The sequence below is a fragment of the Chiloscyllium punctatum genome, chromosome 25 (genome assembly GCF_047496795.1).
Source record: "Chiloscyllium punctatum isolate Juve2018m chromosome 25, sChiPun1.3, whole genome shotgun sequence".
Taxonomy (NCBI): Eukaryota; Metazoa; Chordata; class Chondrichthyes; order Orectolobiformes; family Hemiscylliidae; genus Chiloscyllium; species Chiloscyllium punctatum.
The window spans coordinates 19,553,475-19,575,264 of NC_092763.1; the positions used below are offsets into that span (position 1 = coordinate 19,553,475).

The window sequence follows — 21,790 nt, forward strand, 5'->3', positions numbered from 1 at the left end:
TTGGTGATGATGGAGGGTGGGAGGTGGTGTTTTATCAAAATAGAGCTCATGCTGTGAAGTTGCTGAACTCCAAGTTTTGTCTCGAAGGTTTGGAAAATAAGATGTTATTCCTCCAGCTGGTGTTGAGCTTTGTTGAAACACTGTAGCAGTCCAGGATAGAAATATTACCATGGGGGCAAGGTGGTTTATTGAATCGACAAGTAATTGGAAATTCAAGTTTGTTCCGACAGACAGAGGGCATGCACTTGAAAGCAGTCACCCAGTCTGTGTTTGGTCTCATCATTGTAATGGAGGCTATACTGTGATCAATGAACACAGTAGGTTGAAGCAAACACAAGTGAAATGCTGCTTCATCCCGATGGTATGTGTAGGACCTTGGACAATGAGGAGGGAGAAAGTGAATGGGCAAGTGTTACACCTGCTAGGAAGGTGCCGTGGGGGAGTAAAGAAGTGTTGGAATGATGGAGGAGTGGACCAGGGTGCCACGGAGAGAATGGTCCCTATAGAATAAGACCATAAGACCATAAGACATAGGAGTGGAAGTAAGGCCATTCGGCCCATCGAGTCCACTCCGCCATTCAATCATGGCTGATGCGCATTTCAGCTCCACTTACCAGCATTCTCCCCATAGCCCTTAATTCCTCTAGACAACAAGAACCTATCAATCTCGGCCTTGAAGACATTTAGCGTCCCGGCTTCCACTGCACTCCGCGGCAATGAATTCCACAGGCCCACCATTCTCTGGCTGAAGAAATGTCTCCGCATTTCTGTTCTGAAATGACCCCCTCTAATTCTAAGGCCTTGTCCACGGGTCCTAGTCTCCTCGTCTAACGGAAACAATTTCCTAGCATCCACCTTTTCAAAGCCATGTATTCTTTTGTACGTCTCTATTAGATCTCCCCTTAATCTGCTAAACTCCAACGAATACAATCCCAGTATCCTCAGCCGTTCCTCATATGCTAGACCTGTCATTCCAGTGATCATCCGTGTGAATCTCCGCTGGACACGTTCCAGTGCCAGTATGTCCTTCCTGAGGTGTGGGGACCAAAACTGGACACAGTACTCCAAACCAGAGCTTTATAAAGTCTCAGTAGCACAATGGTGTTTTTATATTCCAACCCTCTTGAGATAAGAGACAACATTGCATTCGCTTTCTTAATCACAGACTCAACCTGCATGTTGACCTTTAGAGAATCCTCGACTAGCACTCCCAGATCCCTTTGTGCTTTGGCTTTATTAATTTTCTCACCATTTAGAAAGTAGTCCATGCTTTTATTCTTTTTGCCAAAGTGCAAGACCTCGCACTTGCTCACGTTAAATTCCATCAGCCATTTCCTGGACCACTCTCCCAACCTGTCTAGATCCTTCTGTAGCCTCCCCACTTCCTCAGTACTACCTGCCTGTCCACCTAACTTCGTATCATCGGCAAACTTCGCTAGAATGCCCCCGGTTCCCTCATCCAAATCATTAATATATAATGCGAACAGCTGTGGCCCCAGCACCGAACCCTGCGGGACACCGCTCGTCACCGGCTGCCATTCTGAAAAAGAACCTTTTATCCCAACTCTCTGCCTTCTGTGAGACAGCCAATCCTCAATCCATCCCAGCAGCTCACCTCGAACACCATGGGCCCTCACCTTGCTCAGCAGCCTCCCGTGTGGCACCTTATCAAAGGCCTTTTGAAAGTCTAGATAGACCACATCCACTGGGTTTCCCTGGTCTAACCTACTTGTTACCTCTTCAAAAAATTCCAACAGGTTTGTCAGGCATGACCTCCCTTTACTAAATCCGTGTTGACTTGTTCTAATTAGACTCTGCTCTTCCAAGAATTTAGAAACCTCATCCTTAATGACGGATTCTAGAATTTTACCAACAACCGAGGTTAAGCTGATTGGCCTATAATTTTCCATCTAAATGCTGACAGCGGAGGTGAGGGGAGGATTTCTTTGGTATTTGCAATCTGCTTAAGGTCGCGGAAATAGCAGAGATTAGTGAGGTGGAACGTGAATACAAGTCAACTCTATCATTATTCTGGGAGGGAGGGGAAGGGATGGTGGCAGAACTGCAGAAGATGGGTCAGACATAGCTGAGAGTGTTGTGGGAGAGGGAGGGAGCCTCGATTGAGGATAAAGGAGACCGTATCAGACACACACAATGGAAGATGGGATCATTGGAATAGATATGATGGAGATGGAGAAACTAAGAGAATGTGGAAAGCAAGGTATGAAGAAATGTAATCAAGGCAACTGTGAGAGTTGATGGGTTTGTAGTGGATATTGGTGGATAACCTGTCCATAAGAATGGAAACAGTGAAGTCAAAGAAGACATGGGAAGAGCCAGAGATGGAACAGGTGAAGGTGAGAGAAGGATGGAAATTGGAAGCAAAACTGATTCATTTTTCTAATGGATAACAAAACTGGTAAATTAGAAAACTAGAAATACATCACGTGACCTCTGCCTTGGGGAGCCTAACATATGGAGTTAGGTGAAAATGAGGAAGGAGGTTGGAATCATCTCTCCTGTCTCAGCCAATAGGAAGGCTCTCCAACTGCACACAGGAACCAGAGTGCAGCAATTGGAAGAACATGAGAAATCCTGGGGCAGCATAGTTTGGGGACTGCCCAATTTAATTCACTTCTGGTTCCCTTGCCTCTCTGCGACCCCAGATGAAAATATTCCCTTGGTTTAGCAAGAAGGGGGGATCTATTCCTCTATCATTTTGTGGGATCTAAAGAGGCAGGTATGTGGTCACCTTCTCGTACCTGAGTGTATAGAATATAAATTAACTTGATTTTTAAAATCACACCAATGAAACTCAATTTAATGCTTACATTCTTATTTTTCAGAAGTTATGACTCAGTAGCTCAAACTTTTAATGGTAACAAACATAATAAACCATTTGTAACAGTTAGTACTAATGGCACCTGAGGGATGGGGGGGGGGCTTGAAGTGTAGCTTTTTCAACAAGCTGCCAGTGGTCAGAGCTCAGACTCTAAAACAGCACTTGAGCAAATTTTCAGCTCAGAGTGCCATATTTTAATGTGTACTGATTAACTTTCTGGATAGGATAATCCTTCAAGCAGGCCCTTTTTGGCCTATGTTAGCTCCAGTCAGTTTCCCGGCTGAAATTAGTTTGTTTTTCACATGAATAACCCAGGCTGCTGGTTTGGTAGCTTTTGTGCTTTGTCTGTTATCAGGCACCGCCTAATCTATATCAGTGATCTGACAACTTTCACATGTTAGTCTTGGATTTACCCCTCGATATTTTAGTTTCATCCTGTGCTCCAGCTGAGTTGCAAAGGTGCAAACGAATTGATTTTTAAAAACATTTATTCTTTCATGGGGTGTGGGCTTTGCCAGCTAGGTCAGCGTTTATTGCCCATCCCTAATTACCCTTTTTGAACTTCTGCAGTCCATGTTGTGTCACTATGCACACCGCATTGTTCAGAAAGGGGTTTGAGGACTTTGACACAGTGACACTGAAGGGACAGCAGTAAAGTTCCAACTCAGGATGATGTGTGGCTTGGAGAGAAACTTGCAAAGGGTGGTGGTCCCATGTAAAAACTGTGCTCATCTTTCTAAGTAGCGTAGATTTAAAATATGCGATCGAAGGAACCTCAGTAGGTGCCGTGTGTTCTATCGATGATAAAAATACTTGCTGCCACTGTGCTGTCCCTGTAATGAAGGGGGTGAATTGTTGAAGATGTTGTGCCAATTAAGCAGACTGCTTTTTCCTGGGAAGATATCAATCTTCTAAGTGTTTTGGAGCACCATTCATTACGCAAGCGGGGAGGACTCCATCACATTCCTGACCTGTGTCTTTTAGATGGTCGACAAGTTTTGGGAGATGATTACTCAACGCAGGGTTCCTAGCTTGTGACCTGCTTCCTTTTCAATTTAAAAAAAGCAGGTCAGAAGCTTGGACCTGCTTCTGGAGGCAAAATATTTCTACTGACTGGTCCAATTCAGTTTCTGGACCAGTGTACACTCCAGGATATTGAGAGTGGGGAATTCAATGATGGTAATGTAGTTGATTGTCAAGGAAGAGTATGCCTAGGTCAATACAGGGCTTTGTTGAGGAGGGTGAGCAGCAACAAGAAAAGACCTTTCTCTCCTCCTCAGTCAACAAATTGTTAAAGGGGCAGAGGTGGCAGTCAGTAGAGTGGTGTACCCTTCCTGTCGGATGTGGGGGATCTCGGAGTAGTCGCATATCCCAGGTAACAGTGTCTGCAGGAAACATGTCTGGCTGCAGCACCTCTCAGACGGCATGGATTAATTGGAGCATCAGTTGGAAGCACTGTAGGACATACAGGAGGCAGACAGTGTGATAATAGTGGCTTCAGGGAAGTGGACACACCGCAGGCTCAGTCAGGTAGGTGGATGACCACCAGGAGAGGTCTGCAGGCAGTGCAGGAGTCTCCCATGGCTATCCCACTCCCCCCCCCCCCCCCCTTAAACAAGTGTACCATTTTGATATACTGTTGGGGGGCATAGCCTCTCAGAGGAACATAGCAACAGCCACCAGGACAGATTGCTATTGGGCAGAGTCATGCAAAGTGCAAACGAGCGATTGTGATAGGGGACTCTGTAGTCAGGGGCACGGACGGGCGTTTCTTCAGCTGTGAATGAGTTTTCAGGATGGTGCGTTACCTCGTTGGTGCCAGGGTCATGGATATATTGGAGTGGTTGCAGCAAAGTGTCAAGGAGGGTATGAGCAACTGGAGGTCTTTGGACACATTGGTACCGACAACATAGGTAGATAAAAGGATGAGGTCCTGCAGAGTGAATATAGCAAGTTCGGCAGGAGGTTAAAAAAGCAGGACCTCAAGGGTAGTAATCTCTGGATTACCGCTGGATGATATGCGGCTAGTAAAAGTAGGAAGAGGAGGATGGAATGGATGAATGCATGGCTGACGAGCTGGAGCAAGGGACTGTGATTCAGATTTTTGGATCATTGGGTTCTCTTCTGGGACAGAAGTGACCTGTACAAGAAGGTCAGTTGCACCTGAACTGGAGGGGGACCAGTATCCTGGTGGGGAAAATTGCTGTAGTTAATCAGGAGGGTTTAAACTAGTCTCATGGTGAGACAGGAGAGAATGTTGAGGCTGGTACAGAAGTTAAAGAGAGCAAGTTAAATAGACAAGGCAAGCAAGAGCACAGCAGGGAATGAGGGAAGACTGACAAATTAGCCTGCATTTATTTCAATGCAAGAGGCCTGACAGGTAACGCAGATTAACTCAGGACATGAATGGGAACGTGGGACTGGGATATCATAGCTATTACAGAAACATGGCTGAAGTTCTGGACAGGACCGATAGCTTAATATTCCAGGGTGTAAGGGTATAAATGCTGTAGGAAGGATAGAAGGGGAGGCAAAAGAAGAGGAGGAGTGACATTTTTGATTTGGGGAAACATCACAACCCTACTTAGAAAAGATATTCTTGGGGGATCATCCAGTGATGTTTGGTGAAACTGAGAAATAAGAAGGGAGTGATCACATTGATGGGATTGTACAATGTTCCCCCCCCCCCCCCCATTATCGGCAGGAAATTGAGGAGTATATACAGAGGGAGATCACAGGTAGCTAGGGTTGTAATAGCAGGGGATTTTAACTTTTCAAACATAGACTGTGACTGCCGTCATGTTAAGGACTTGGATGGGGAGGAATTTGTTAAGTGTATTCAAGAATAACTTTTCAATCAATTTGTAGATCATTCTTATAGAGAAGGGGTAAAACCTGACTTCCACATGGGAAATAAGGCAGGGCAAGTAACTGAGGCATTAGTGGAGGAGCATTTGGGACCAGTGACCATAATTCTATTAGTTTTAAAATCTTTATGGAAAAGGATAGGCCTGGTCCACAATATAATGTTCTAAGCTGGGGCAAGGCTAATCTTGATGGTATTCGACAGGAACTTTCAAAAGTTGGCCAGGAGGAGGCTGTTCACAGGTAAAAGAACATCTAGCAAGTGGGAGATTTTCAAGAGCAAAGTAGCAAAAGTAACAAGAGTTCAGGGCTAGCACGTTCCTGTTAGAGAGAAGGACAAGTCTGGCAGGAGTTGCAATCACTGGATGACTGGAGATATTGAGGCTGTGGTCAAGAAAAACAAGGAGTCATAGGTCAGGTATAGATGGATGCGATTAAGTAAATCTCTTGTGCAGTATAGGGGGTGTAAGAGTACACTTAACAGGGAAATCAGGAGGGCAAAAGGCAGATGTGAGGTAGCTTTGGCAGATAAGATTAAGGAGAATTCAAAGAAATTCTACAAGGGCAAAAGAATAACTAGGGAGAGAGTAGGGTCTCTTAAAGATCAAGGAACCTCAGAGATGGATGAGATCCTAAATGGATATTTTACATTGTAAATTACTGCGGAGAAGGACATGGAAGCTGGGGAACTTGGGGAAATAAGTAGTGATACCTTGAGTAGAGTCCACATTTCAGAAGAGGAGGTGCTCGAGGTTTTAAAATGCATAAAGGTAGGTAAATCCCCAGGACCTGATCAACTGTATCCCAAGACATGTGGAAGGCTTGGCAAGAAATTCTGGGGCCCCTAGCAGAGATATTAGTCTTTTTGACAGCCATGGGTAAGATGCTGGAAGACTGGAGGGTGGCTAATATTGTGCATATATTTAAGAAAGACTGCAAGGAAAAGCCAAGGAATTATAGGCTGGTGAGCCTTACGCCAATGGTGGGTGAGTTGTTGGAGGGAATTCTGACAGACAGCATCTACATTCATTTGGAAAGACAAGGACCGATTAGGGATAGTCAGCATGGTTTTGTGCATGGGAAATTGTGTCTCACAAACTTAATTGAGCTTTTTGTAAAGGTGACCAAAACAATAGATGAAAAGGCAGAGTGGTAGATATTGTCTATATGGACTTTAGCAAAGTCTTCAAAAAGGTTCTGCATGGTACGCTGGTTATTAAGGTTGGATCACTTGGAATCAAGGGAGAGCTAGCCAATTGGAAACAAAATTGGCTTGATGGTAGGAGACAGAGGGCGGTAGTAGACGGTTGTTCAAACTGAAGGCCTCTGACCAGCAGTGTGCTGCAAGGATCAGTGATGGGTCCACTGTTGTTTGTCATTTATCTAAATTTATTTTTTGGGTGAGAATACAGGAGGCATGTTTAGTAAGTTTGCAGATGACACCAAAATTGGTGGCATAGTGAACAGTGAAGAGTACAACTGGGACAGTGGCCAAGGAATGGCAGATAGAGGTAAATTTAGATAAATACGAGGTGTTGCATTTTGGTAAGACAAACCAAAGCAGACTTTTCAGTCAATGGTAGGACCGTGGAAGTGTTGTCAAACAGAGAGACCTAGGAGTGCAGGTACATAGCTCTTTGAAAGTGGTGTCACAGGTAGACAGGTGTTGAAAAGATATTTGGCACAGTTGCCTTCATTGGTCAGTGCATTGAGTACAGGAGTTGGGATGTCATGTTATGACTGTACAAGACATTAGTAAGGCCACATTTGGAGTACTACATACATTTTAGTCATTCTGCTAAAGGAAGAATGTTATTAAACTGGAAAGGGTGCAAAAAGATTTACAAAGGTGTTACTTAGACTGGAGGGTTTGAGTTATAAGGAGAGGCTAGATAGACTGGGTTTTTTCCCCCTGGAATGTATGAGGTTGAGGGGTGACCTTATAGAGGTTTATAAAATCAGGAGGGGCATTGACAGGGCGAATAGGCAAGGTATTTTCCCTGGGGAAATGCAGTCCAAAGCTAGAGGGCATAAGTTTAAGATGAGAGAGGAAAGATTTAAAAGGGCCCTGATGGACATCTTTTCCATGCAGAGATTGGTGTGTATCTGGAATAAGCTGCCAGAGGTAAAGACATTTGGAGAGGTGCATGTATACGAAACATTTAGATGGATGTGAGCCAAACACAGGCAGATGGGACTAGTTTAATTTAGGAAACCTGTTTGGCATGGATAAGTTAGGCTGAAGAGTTTGTTTGTTGACTGTATGACTGTATGACACTGTGACTGTATGAAAGATGGTTAGATTCTCTCAGAGATGTTCACTTCCTGGCAGTGTGATGTGGTGCGAATGTTACTTCCCACTTGCCAGCTGTAGATATTGTCCAGAATTTCCTGTATCTGTACATGGATAGCTTTAGTGTCTAAGGAGTCATGAATGGTGCTAAACATTGTCAGTGACCAATCCCATTTCAGACCTTATGATGGCGAGAAGGTCATTGAAGAAACGACTGAAGATGGTTGTGCCTCAGACACTACCCTGAGGAGCTCATGCAGAGATATCCTGTAATAATGCCAGGACTGATTGGCCCTGGTGAAACCCAAACTGAGTATCAATGAGCAGAGCAACTAGGGGAAGCAATGGCCCAGTGACATTATCACTGGACTGTTCTTCTAGAGACCCAGGTAATGTTCTGGAGACACAGGTTCAATTTCTGCTGTGGTAGAAATTTGAATTTAACAAAAATGTGAAATTAAAGTCTAATGATGATCACAAAACCATTGTGAATTGTCAGAAAGAAATATCTGATTCAGTAATGTTCTTTAGGGAAGGAAGCTGCCATCCTTTCCTGGTCTGGCCTACACATGACTCCAGGATCACGGCAATGTAATTGACTCTTGTCTGCCTTCTGGGCAAATGGGAATGGGCAATAAATGCTGGCCCAACCAGTGAGACCCTCATCCTGTGAATGATTCTTGTTGAGCAAATGCTGGATAATAGAATTGATAACTTCTTCCACTGAGTCGCTGATCATCAGTAGGCTGATAGGAGAGTAATTTGCCAGTAATTTTCATAGTGTTTTTTTGGAAGCTGGTAATCTATATAAGAAAATCTCACAGATCACCCAATTCCTATTCCAGATGGCTAAAGTTATGTTTCTCTTCTACTTTTCATCAAATCAATATGCTATTTTGTGGGGTTGGGCAAAAAGGGGATTCAGTAAGATCTAATTCAGTTCACATGAGGCACGATGAGAAAGATTAGTGTGGTGTAACCACAAATGGGCATGTGGACATATGAGATTGCAGTGATAACATAGCACTAACTCAAAACGGTGTAAATATTTTTGAGGATTCTGGAATTTGGACAGAGAAAATCTGTTCCCATTCATGGGAGAATTGAGAACAAAGAAGACCAATTGAAAGTGGTTGGAAAAGAACCAACACTGACATGAGGAAAAAACATTTTTTTGCGCAGCAGATTAGGATCTGGAATGTTGCCTGTGACAGATTAATTGTTTGGCTCCCATAAGCAGACCTACTGATCAGGTGTTTGGATTCTTAACCCAGAAATAGCCTTGCTGTTGGGCCAGAGACTAAAACCCAAAGTTTCGCCAAGACTGAGACGATGTCCTTGAAGTAAATCCTGTTGAATGGGATGGAATTCAAATTTTAACAATGTAGAAACTGCATTGTTATTACTGGTCAGTGTGGCTGACCTTAAATGGGGAATCTTACATTTATTGGACATCACATTTCTTCATTGTGATCAAAAATTACACATCCTTAAAACAAATCTTTTGAAGCTTGTTTGTGATATTTTGGTCTCTACTTAATCTGGCATATATCCTGTCCAATGATTTATTGTACCAATAATAAATATTGTCCAATGATAAATTTGGACAAAAAGTGAAGACATTCAGAGAACTTTACTTCCTCATTTGCCATCCAAGAGAATACATCATGTATTTGATTCTTTCTCCTGCTTGGTGACATCATCACTGCTAGAAACCTGGAGAGCTCCTTGACTTAGCACCAGTTTCATGGTGACACTGAGTTAGAGGAAATCCAGGCCACAACAATCATAAATCTTTTATCGCCAGCTTTATTTGAGTTCAGTGAACGTCATACCTTTACCTTTGGACCATAGATCTTGCATAAATATTTTGCAATCTGGTGATTCCATTTTGATTTTCTCTTTCAGGTCTGTAAAAGGTAGGGGAAAGGAAGGATCACCATATTTCTGGTTTCAGACCAGATGTATGGAGAACAAGCTTTTGTTTTTGGTTATTCTATTATTCCTTATTTTCACTGAAGTATGGGAAATGAGAATCATTCCTGCTTCCAGTTAGCCCCCTGACCTGCCCCAGCAAGAGCTCCAAGATTATAGCATTGAGAGAGTGACCAGAACTGTGTGGAGGCAGCAGGAATGTTCGCTGCCAATTGGAGTGTTGGCAAAAGTCCTTGTGTCTCACCTTTCTGAGAAGGTGCACAGCACTTTGTTCCACACAGGCACTTATTTGACCAGTGGTAGGCCTGCCTTCAGGATTAAGGACTTCACGGGCAGAAGTCCTGCCAGTCAATGAGTCACTGATGTGTTGAACAGCAGCACTACTGGGAGGTAATGGTTGCTGCCGGTGCTACACCCATCCAAGGTCCAAGAACTGATTCATGAGAGGTAGTGGGTTGCAGATTAGGACATGGATCAGCAGTGAGCACAGAGGGTCAGCTCTCTTACTTGGCCTTTCTGGTCCTGGGCCCCTCAATCAAGTTGTCAAGTGAGGAACACTCTTGGAGTTTGCATGGGTTTGCTTGTTTCACTCCCTCCAATGCTGACAGGATGAGACTGTTAATATCACTTAAGGGTCTCATTGGCAGATGGAGATCCACCGGCCTTTCCACCACAGACATTATGCTAGTGGAGTTGGGAAGGTGACGAAGTTGGTTAGCTTGGTTAAACTCTCATTCACCATCAAACATATCAGAGCGGAATATCCAAGATTTTCCCCATATATCTCTGAATTCATCTAAGTTCCTGACTACCCAGTTTTCCAATGCTGTACAATAATGGATCATAAATTGGCAAAACAATATTGGAAAACACAAGGTTTGCAGTGTGCTCCTGCAGCTCATTTTTCATGATGTGACAACTTTATAGGATAGATTAAATATTTGAAGTCACCTGGGTTTAGATGAAAGATTATTGGACTGAGGAAAAGTTCTGACCTGAAGCATCGACTCCCCTTCTCCTCTGATGCTGCTTGACCTGCTGTGCTTTTTCCAGCTCCACTCTATCCACTCTGATCTCCAGCACCTGCAGTTCTCACTACCACCAGAATGTATTTTCTCAGCCAGTGTGACAGATGGATTGTACACATCAGAGTTCCCAAATAAGAGCATGAATGAGTTAATTTGTTTCACTCTGCTGGTTGAACATTATTCTTCAAATAGCACCGTGTGATCATTTACAGACTCCTTGTAGGGAGGATAGATATTTTGGTTTCACTCCAAATAATGACAATCTCTCTTCTCCAACAGTGATCTCCCACTTTATGTCTTTCAAGTCCCTGATATGGACCTCCAATCTTGAAACACGAACAGATAACCCACAGCTTCTGGTTCTGTTGCAAAAATGTGACACCAGAGCCAAGGCTAATATGTATACAGCAACAAGAAATTGCATGATCTGTGTCGATCATATCAGTAGTGATCAGTCAAGTGACTTTCTCCTCTTCTACCCCATTTTGATTGACATACTGCTCACTGGATGAATACAGTTAAGCAGCACCTTGTCTTATCTCAGGTCCCAAGTGATTCATACATAATTCATTACTTTGAAATGTAATCATTGTTGTTTTCTTGCCAAACATGGCAACCAGTTTATTAACAAGATCCTATGAAACAGTGGATGGTATCAACAAACAATGTACCTTTTTGGTTGTGATGTTGATTAAGGGTGAAATGTTGGACTCAACGCCACATTATTCAGGAATTGACAGAAGATTTTGTTTGGAGGATGTCCCGTATGATTTGTTAGGCTTGAGAACCAATTCTGATATTGCTCCCCCACCCCTCCCCCCAATACTAATGAGAAGTCACTGTTGTGTATGTGTGTGTTCTGGTATCACTTATAAAAAGAGTCATGAAACATGAACAGATAACCTCTAAGTATTAAATTGGACTCCCTTTTTCTTGGCAAACTTCCAATTTTGTGAACTGTACGGATGCAGGATTGGGTGGTGATGTGAGTGTAATCTGTCAAAGTAATCAGTTCTTACACTGTTTCAGGGGGAGGGATGTGGTAACTGTCTCATGCTTTGGCGAACGGAGCCTGTATTGTAAATGAACAGTTCCATTGCCAGCAGAAATCTAAATATTGGATTCATTCACTCTGCAAAATGTGACATGAGCCAGAGAATAAACTGTTGCATTTAAATCTTCACTAAATTAACATTGCTGTGTATGTGCTGACAGTTCAGCAGTTACTGAACATGCAGCAACATGTAGGTAAAACAAAGCAATAAAATTGTAGATCAAGCAGCATTTCGGGGTTTGCTTAAGAAAGTGAGACTGAAATGGTGATGAAATTGTCTCAGTTGGAAACGCACAAAGCATAAAATACAGAGATAATATGTATGATGATGAATTAACAGTGTCTCTCTTTCAACATAATGTATTTTCTGCTGCATGATTAATAACAAGCTTTCATGTAGTAACTATAAAAAGAACAATTGATGAAGGGAAAGGGAAGATTGCATTTCTTTTTCACACAACTAACACTGGTCTTTGGCTCTTTGATTACTTACAGTGTAAAACATTATCTGGGATCTGTGACCACATCATCTCATTATCATCGGACTCCCTAGTGTCACAGTCTGCTCATCTTGAAGTTGTCCATCTAACAAACATCATGCCCAGTGAAGGCTTGGTAAGGACTTATTTCTTTCACATCCTTGTTGATACTGCACAATCATCTGCAATAAGATCTCTGTTTACTGTAGCTTATTGCTTACTGTTTAACTTAATGCAGCCACAGTCTTGGTGATGAATCCTTGCAATAGCACATTTTATCATCAATCTTCTGTTGTGTTGTAAATTTGCATGGGAAGGACAAAGAGATAGGTTCCGAATCCATACTCTACAGGATGGGGAGGAAGCCCTATGCTGCTGACATTGGCCATCCAGCCAAAATGTTAGAGACATGCCATACACTTTCACGTGTGAGCTGTAGTCTGGACCAATGTATGACAATTGCTCCGGGTATTTCCCTGGCAGGTCTGACCAGGAATCTATCCTGCTCTTACTGCCTGCCATTGGGAGGATTAGCAGATTGATCCATAACCTGTTTGGCTGCTTTATGAATGCATATTCCTTGGCCATCAAATTCTGGGGTGGTGCATGGACCCGGAGCTTCTCGTTCAGAGGCAGGGGTACTACCTTTGATACTATAGCGCCTCTGTTAATTACTTCAATGCGTTTATTTGGTTTGAAGTGGCAGGTTATAGCAGGACCGCGCTCCAATATATTTAAATGTAATGGCGAAACGTCTTTGCCCATGTTCTCTAGGTTGGCCGAATGAGCAGGAAGGTAGTGTGAGGGGATGCTGAGATGGGCTGAACCCGTTACGAGTGCTCAATGTTAATCATTGATACTGAGATATGTTAGACCAGTTACACTTGACACCCCTTCCACATTTCCTAAAATCCTATCATTAATAGACTTCCATTAATTAGTTGCTTGCAGGTCCTCTCAGCCAGGGAATAGTTGATGGATAAACTGAAGAAAAAAATCTTTAAATTGTTTCAAATGTACTCCATCCTACCAAGGTCTCTGAGTCTCCATTTGCAAGGAATTTTTTTCATTCTGTTGAAAAGCCTGTTAACTTATACCACTCAAAGCATCGTTTTTTCTCTCTCTCTCCTTGATGTGCCTTGGTGCCTCTTACTCCTTTCAGATTCTGCTGATTTGTACTGTTAAAAATTAAAGTTTGAAGTTAAAATTTAAAACGTCGAAGACTTTGCCAATGTCAGCTTCCAATGTCAGCCCTCTCTTGGTTTCCTCTCGGGCAGTGAAATCTGGAGGGAGGAATGGTCTGGTGGCAGATTGGACAGCGTAGCAAGGAATGAGGGCTTTCAAGCAGCGGGGAGGTAAAATAATAACAGCTTGCATTTATATTGTGCGTCAAGTAACGTAGAAAGAAAACACGGTTGGAAGAATTCACAGAAATAGAGAAAGAAGAGGTCAGGAAGTGATTTCAATACAAGGTCCCACGCAAGGAGGGTCGGGGGTGGGTGAATTGGACGAGTGACATTTGGGGCAGGATTGTATAAAGGCTGCAGTTTTAGAATATTTACAAAGTGTGTGGGATGAGAGGCTGGTCAGGAGTTAAAAAAAAACTAAATCAGCAGCGCACTAAACTTCACAGTCAAGATTGAGTGTGTCATAATGCAGTCAGATGGTTGGCAAAGCTGAAAATAATTCTCTGCACTGTAAGCTGGTATATGTTGTAAATTAGAGTCTGAAAAGAAAGCACAGAAGATTACTTAATCTCTTTGAATCACCGTGCTCATCGGTTATGTCTCACAGCCTCAGAGTAGCTACTACACAGGAGACTGTTTGTCCCATCATGTCCATGTAAGCTCTCCACAAGAGCAATTCAGTGAGTCCCACTGCTCCACCCATTCTCTCTGGCTTTACCAATATTTTCTCATCCACTGATTATCAAGTTCTCTTGTGAAAGATGTGATTAAATTCCCTCCTCAGTCTCAGGTAGGCCATTCCACATGCTAGCTGCATTGAAATGGATTCTTTGTCATGTCATCTTTGGTCCTTTTGACAAACGCTTTAAAATGGTGTTTTTTGCTTATTGACTCATTTAACACTGGGAACCATTTCTCACCATCTAGACTGTCCAAAGCTTTCATTATTTTGAAAACCACTCTTAAATCTTTTCTCAATCATCCTCAAGGAGAACAATGTCAGTCTCTCTAATCTATTCCTGGAGCATTTGGCTCTCATCCTCTGAATCATTACTGTAAGTCTTTCCGACACCCTCTACCATGCCTTCGGATCCTTACTGGAGCAGAATTAGACTGAATGCGCTGGTTAAGACTGAGCAAGTATCTTATCAAGGTTTATCATCATAACTTTGCTTTTCTAAGCTTTATCTCTGCTGATAAATCCCAGAATCCTGTAAACCTTATAAACCAGTTTCTCATCCAAAACTGCCATTTCAATAATTTATGCATTTGCAGTCTGAGGTCCCTCGACTTGTGTTCCCCCTTTAGATTTCAAACTTTTAGATTAGATTAGATTAGATTACTTACAGTGTGGAAACAGGCCCTTCGGCCCAACAAGTCCACACCGCCCCGCCGAAGCGTAACCCACCCATACCCCTAAATCTACATCTACCCCTTACCTAACACTACGGGCAATTTAGCATGGCCAATTCACCTGGTCGGCACATCTTTGTGATTGTGGGAGGAAACCGGAGCACCCGGAGGAAACCCACGCAGACACGGGGAGAATGTGCAAACTCCACACAGTCAGTCGCCTGAGGCGGGAATTGAACCCGGGTCTCCGGCACTGTGAGGCAGCAGTGCTAACCACTGTGCCACCGTGCCGCCTTTTCTCATTCTTCCTGCAGTAAAAAATGGATCACTTTACAGTTCTCTGCAATAAATTTCATCTGTCACGTCCATTCATTCCACTGACCTCTGTCCTCTTGAAGACTATCACTATTCCCCCAAACCCCTCAGAACCTCACCAAGGTTGCAAGCTTCATGTCATCTATAAACTTTAAAATTGTGTTCTTCACATCAAAGCTTACGTCATTCCTGTAGATCAAGTAAAGCAATGCTCCTAACACTAATGCCTGGAGGACCCCATGAAATACCATTGTAAAAAATATCACATTCACCACCAGTCTGTCCCTCATCACTTAACCAATTATAATCGTACCGCCACTGTCATTGATATTCCATGCGCTTCAACTTTACTGGGAAGCACTTTATCAAATGCCTTCTGGAAGTCAATGTATACCACATCGCCCTCATTACCTTCACCAACTCTCTCTGTTAAATGGCTAAAAAAAACACAGTCCAATTTTTAAAATATCTTTTATCCTTAATCTGGCTATACTGTGACTGTAAGAGGTGTACTTTGTCCTGCTTTTTTTTGAAGAAATATTTTAAGGCAGAGGTGGTGAGCAGCCCACCAGAGTCACTAGAGTAAACAGCTTGTGAAGCCTTGGGTTTTTTTTTAAAAGTTGGAACAATAGAAACAGCCTGAATGGGTGTGGTCAAGCTCCACAGAACCAGAGTTGTTAGTTTAGCTTTCAGCAGTCGCTATTGGGGTCGTGAAGGAGTGAAAGTTATTCTTTCCCTCTCTTGATTTCAGCTAAAAGCTAGGATTGTCATCCTGCTGCAGGAGTTGCATGTGAGACAATCTGTTTTCTGAATCTGCATTTTCCAAGGGCATGTTTTTGGGATGTTACTTTATTGGAACAGTTAATTAGTAATAGTTACTGTATTTAATATCCTGTTAAGTATTCCAGTATAGTTAAGTTATTACAATTCCTTCTTTCTTTCATTGTATTTTAACTATAGTGGCTGAATAATGTGTGTTTTGCTTTAAATTTAGTAGTTCAACAATTGAATTGTACCTGGAATGCAACACCTTACATTTACTTTTAAAAAATAAGAAAATGTTTGGGTCTAGACTAGCTTCTGAATATTTTGAGAGGGTTTGGTCTCGTTCACAACACACAGTGAATCCATGCTTAATTATTCCACACTTGCCCATATTGTACTGGATTATTTTAAAAGTTGGAACAATAGAAGCAGTCTGAGTGGGTGTGGTCAAGCTCCGACAGAACCGGGATGTTGGTTTTTAAAAGTTTTTTCCACGATGGAAGTGAAGCTGACTTCTCTTTAGTTATCTGGCTTAGCCTTCCACCCTCTTCAGGTCAGGGTAGAAAATGTGTAGTTTTCCTCTGGCACACCCCTCAGGGCTAAGTTAAGGAGCCAATGTCTACAATGAACAACAGGCATATCCCTCCACTGGACAGAGACAATTAGTTATGTATAGCTTGAGAGTAACCACTGCAGTCGTGTGGGTAAAGGTGAAGAGACAAGCCACAATGAACTCTAATAGCTGATATGGGGATTGGACCCACACTGTTGGTTTTATTCTGCACCATCATTGATGGTCCCATCAAATCAAGGATGATGTGTATCAGACTGAATGAGTCTTCGGTTCTGAAAAAAAAAGTCATACAGAACTCAAAATGTTAATTCTGTTTCTCTGTGCAGAGCTGCTGACTTCTCAAGCATTCTCTACGTTTGTTATGGGTGGGTCGTCAGATGACTGAGGAAGCCAATTTTGGCTCTACATGTTCTTCCACAATGGGATAAGGAGGGGTAGGGAGAGGGTAGAAAAATTTTATTGACTTGAGGGTGGGGGGGGGGGGGGCCGCGATGGAATTTGTAACCCTGGATTTGGATTCCTTCTTCTTGCCCTGCTGCAGCGATTACCCACTGTAGTTATGGTGCTGAGCCTAAATGTGACCTGCACCTCTGTAACTCTGACTCCCCAGATTCACTCTTTCCTTTCTCCTCTCGCTCCTCCCAAGTTAGAAGGAGATCAAGTCAGATGGAGTAGGTGGGACTGAGAGACACAGTGAATCTAAGACAGTGAGATTTATGGAGATAAACTCTCACTGACACCCTCAGTGTATTCTCATTCTCACTGACACCCCCAGTCTTGCTGCTATTCCCACACTCACTGACACCCTCGGTATCTCTGTTGTTCTCACTGCAACTGACTCTCTAAGGTGTGCACTCTCTCCAATTCTGACTGACGTTCTCAGACTGACTATCTCTGACTCTGATTGATTCCCAGGACATTCCCTCTTCTACTATTTCCTTCAGATCGCATTCCATCTAACTCTCATTGACTCCTTCAAATATATTGTCTATCTTAGACTGACTTTCTCAGACTCACTCTTTCTAACTCTCACAACTAATTCTCTCTCTATCTCTGACTGACTCTGTGACTCATTGTTTCTCTAACTCTCACTGACACTCTCCAGCACTGTCCCCCGTGAACCCTCACTGACTCTCTCGATCCACTCTAAATCCCACTGACTCTCTCATTCTCTCCCTAAATCTCACTGTCTTAGATTCATTGTGTCTCTCAGTCCCACCTATTCCATCTGACTTGATCTCCTTCTAACTTCATCTGACTCTCTCAGACTCACTGTATTCACTGTGTCACTCCCACTGACACTGTCATGTTTACTTTTTTCTATTACTGTCGGATTCCCTCAAGCTCACTCTGTATCTGTGACTGACTCTCTCAACTTACCATCTCTCTAACTCTATCACTCCAAGTCATATAAATAAATGGTTGGAAGCTTTGGATACTGCTAAGGTTATGGGCCCTGACATCATTCCAGTAATAGTACTGAAGCCTTGTGCTCCAGACCTTGCTGCTCCACTAGCCAAACTGTTCCAGTACAATTACAACAGTGCATATACCCAACAATGTGGAAAATTGGCCAGGTATCTCCCGTATATAAAAAGCAAGATAAATACAACCCAGCCCCATCAGTTTACTGTCAATCATCAGTAAAGTGATGGAAGGTGTCATCCACAGTGCTATCAGGCAGCACCTGCGCAACAATAACTTGCTCAGTGATGGACAGAAGAGCTGAATTTAAGAGGCAAAATGAGATGAGAGTGACAGCCCTTGACATCAAAGCTCGACTTGGTTGACTGTGGCATCAAGGAGCCCTGGCAAAACTGGAATCAAAGGGTATCGGGGACAAACTCTCCACTGGTTGAAGTCATACCTGGCACAGAAGAAGATGGTTGTGATTGTGGTTGTTGGAGGTCAGCCATCTCAGCTTCAGGACATCCATGCAGGAGTTCCTCAGGGTAATGTCCTAGGCCCAACTCTCTTCAGCTGCTTCATTAATGACCTTCCCTCCATCTTAAGGTCAGAAGTGGGGATGTCCGCCGATGATTACACCATGTTCAGCACCAGTCACGATCCCTCAGATACTGAAGCAGCCCATGTCCAAATGAAACAACATCTGGGCAATATCCAGGCCTTGGGCTTACAAGTGGCAAGTAACATTTGTGCCACACAAATGCCAGGCTATGACCATCTCCAATAAAAGACAATACCACTGCCCCTTTCAATGCTGGTACTATCACTGAATCCCTCACTATCAACATCCTTGGGATTACCATTGACCAGAAACACAACTGCACCCACTGCATAAATACAAAGATTACAAGAGCAGGTCAGAGGCTAGGAATACCACATCAAGCAACTCACCTCCTGACTCCCCGAAAACTGCCCACCATCCACAAAGTATGAATCAGGAGTGTGATGGAATACTTCCCACATGCCTGGATTAGTGCAGCTCCAATAACACTCAAGAAGTTTGACACTATCCAGGACTAAAGCAGCCCACTTCTCCGGCACTATATCCACAAGCATTCACTCCCTCCACCATTGACTCTCAGTAGTAGAAGTGTGTAACATCTACAAGATGCACTGCAGAGATTCACCAAAGCTCCTCAGAAAGCACCTTCCACATCCAAAACCACTTCCAAGGACAAGGGCAGCAGATACATGGGAACAGCACCACATTCAAGTACCCCTCCAAGCCACTCACCATCCTGATTTGGAAATATATCGCTGTTCCTTCATTGTTGCAGGGTCAAAGTCCTGGGATTCTCTCCCTGATGGCATTATGGGTTATCCCACAGCAGGTGGATTGCAGTGGTTCAAGAATGTACCTCACCCCCAGCTTCTCAAGGGCAACTAGGGATGGGCAATAAATGCTAGCCCAGCCAGCAATGTCCACATCCCATCAGTGAATTTAGAAAAAACTCCCACTGACTCCCTCAAGTTCGCTCACCCTCTATCTCTGATGGACTTTCACTTGAATCTTATCAGATTGAATGGGTTGGTTAGAGAGACACTTAGAAGCAATGAGGAATTTACAACAGCAACAGTATGTGATGGATGGCAGTTATAGGAAGGGAGAACGTCTCAGATACAGTAACATAGTTAGAGAGATAGGCAGCTAGTGCAGGAGTCTTTTGTGGATATACCAATTTTAAACAGGTATGCTGTTTTGGAAAATGTAGGGGGTGATGGATTCTCAGGGCAATGTAGCATGAACAGCCAAGTTTCTGGTATTGAGACTGGCTCTAATGCCATGAGGGGTACGTCAGATTCCAAGAGATCAATTGTGTTAGGGGATTCTCTAGTTCGAGGTACAAACAGACGTTTCTGTGGCCAGCAGTGAAAAATCAAAATGGTGTGTTATTTCCCTGGTGCCAGGATCAAGGATGTCTCAGAGAGGGTGCAGAATGTTCTCATGGGGGAGAAGGGCCAGCAAGAGGTCATTGTCCACATTGGAACCAACGACATAGGAAGGGAAAAGGTTGAGATTCTGAAGGGAGATTACAGAGAGTTAGGCAGGAATTTTAAAAGAAGGTCCTTGAGAGTAGTGATATCTGGATTACTCCCGGTGCTACGAGGTAGTGAGGGCAGGAATAGGAGGATAGAGCAGATGAATGCATGGCTGAGGAGCTGGTGTATGGGAGAAGGATTCACATTTTTGGATCATTGGAATCTCTTTTGGGATAGAAGTGACCTGCACAAGAAGGACAGATTGCACCTAAATTGGAAGGGGACTAATATACTGGCAGGGAAATATGCTAGAACTGCTTGGGAGAATTTAAACTAGTAAGTTGGGAGGGGGCGCGGTGGGACCCAGAGAGATAGTGAGGAAAGAGATCAAATTTAGACAGGTACAGTTGAGAACAGAAGCGAGTAGAGAACAGAACACAAGGTAGGACTAATAAATTAAACTGCATTTATTTCAATGCAAGAGGCCTAACAGGGAAAGCAGATGAACTCAGGGCATAGTTAGGAACATGGGACTGGGACGTCATAGCAATTACGGAAACATGGCTCAGGGATGGACAGGACTGGCAGCTTAATGTTCCAGGATACAAATGCTACAGGAAGGATAGAAAGGGAGGCAAGAGAGGAGGGGGAGTGGTGTTTTTGATAAGGGATAGCATTACAGCTGTGCTGAGGGAGGATATTCCCGGAAATACATACAGGGAAGTTATTTGGGTGGAACTGAGAAATAAGAAAGGGATGATCACCTTATTGGGATTGTATTATAGACTCCCTAATAGTCAGAGGAAAATTGAGAAACAAACTTGTAAGGAGATCTCAGCTATCTGTAAGAATAATAGGGTGGTTATGGTCGGGGATTTTAACTTTCCAAACATCGGCTGGGGCTGCCATAGTGTTCAGGGTTTAGATGGAGAGGAATTTGTTAAGTGTGTACAAAACAATTTTCTGATTCAGTATGTGGATGTACCTCCTAGAGAAGATGCAAAACTTGACTTACTCTTGGGAAATAAGGCAGGGCGGGTGACTGAGGTGTCAGTGGGGGAGCACTTTGGTCACAGTGACCATAACTGTATTAGATTTAAAATAATGATGGAAAAGGATAGACCAGATCTAAAAGTTGAAGTTCTAAATTGGAGAAAGGCCAATTTTGACAGTATTAGGCAAGAACTTTCAAAAGCTGATTGGGGGCAGATGTTCACAGTTAAAGGGACGGCTGGAAAATGAGAAGCCTTCAGAAATGAAATAATGAGAACCCAGAGAAGGGCTGGTAGGTCTAGGGAATGCTGGATGACTAAAGAAATTGAGGGTTTGGTTAAGAAAAAGAAGGAAGCATATGTAAGGTATAGGCAGGATAGATCGAGTGAATCCTTAGAAGAGTATAAAGGAAGTAGGATTATACTTAAGAGGGAAATCAGGAGGGCAAAATGGGGACATGGCATAGCTTTGGCAAATAGAATTAAGGAGAATCCAAACGGTTTTTTCCAAATACATTAAGGACAAATCAGTAACTATGGAGAGAATAGGCCCCCTGAAAGATCAGCAAGACGGCCTTTGTGTGGAGCCGTAGAAAACGGGGGAGATATTAAATGAATATTTTGCATCAGTATTTACTGTGGGAAAGGATATGGAAGATAT

At 43.1% G+C, this 21,790-nt stretch overlaps 1 protein-coding gene across 3 annotated transcripts in view; it reads left to right on the top strand.

Moving 5' to 3' along the window:
• The window catches only part of LOC140495730 (connector enhancer of kinase suppressor of ras 2), a 577,745-nt gene that overhangs the window by 215,137 nt on the left and 340,818 nt on the right, over positions 1-21,790 (top strand). For all 3 annotated transcript variants that reach the window (XM_072594776.1, XM_072594774.1, XM_072594775.1), the window contains exon 6: positions 12,513-12,632. In XM_072594776.1, the coding sequence (XP_072450877.1) occupies positions 12,513-12,632 (120 nt within the window). The remainder of the gene's footprint in view (positions 1-12,512; positions 12,633-21,790) is intronic.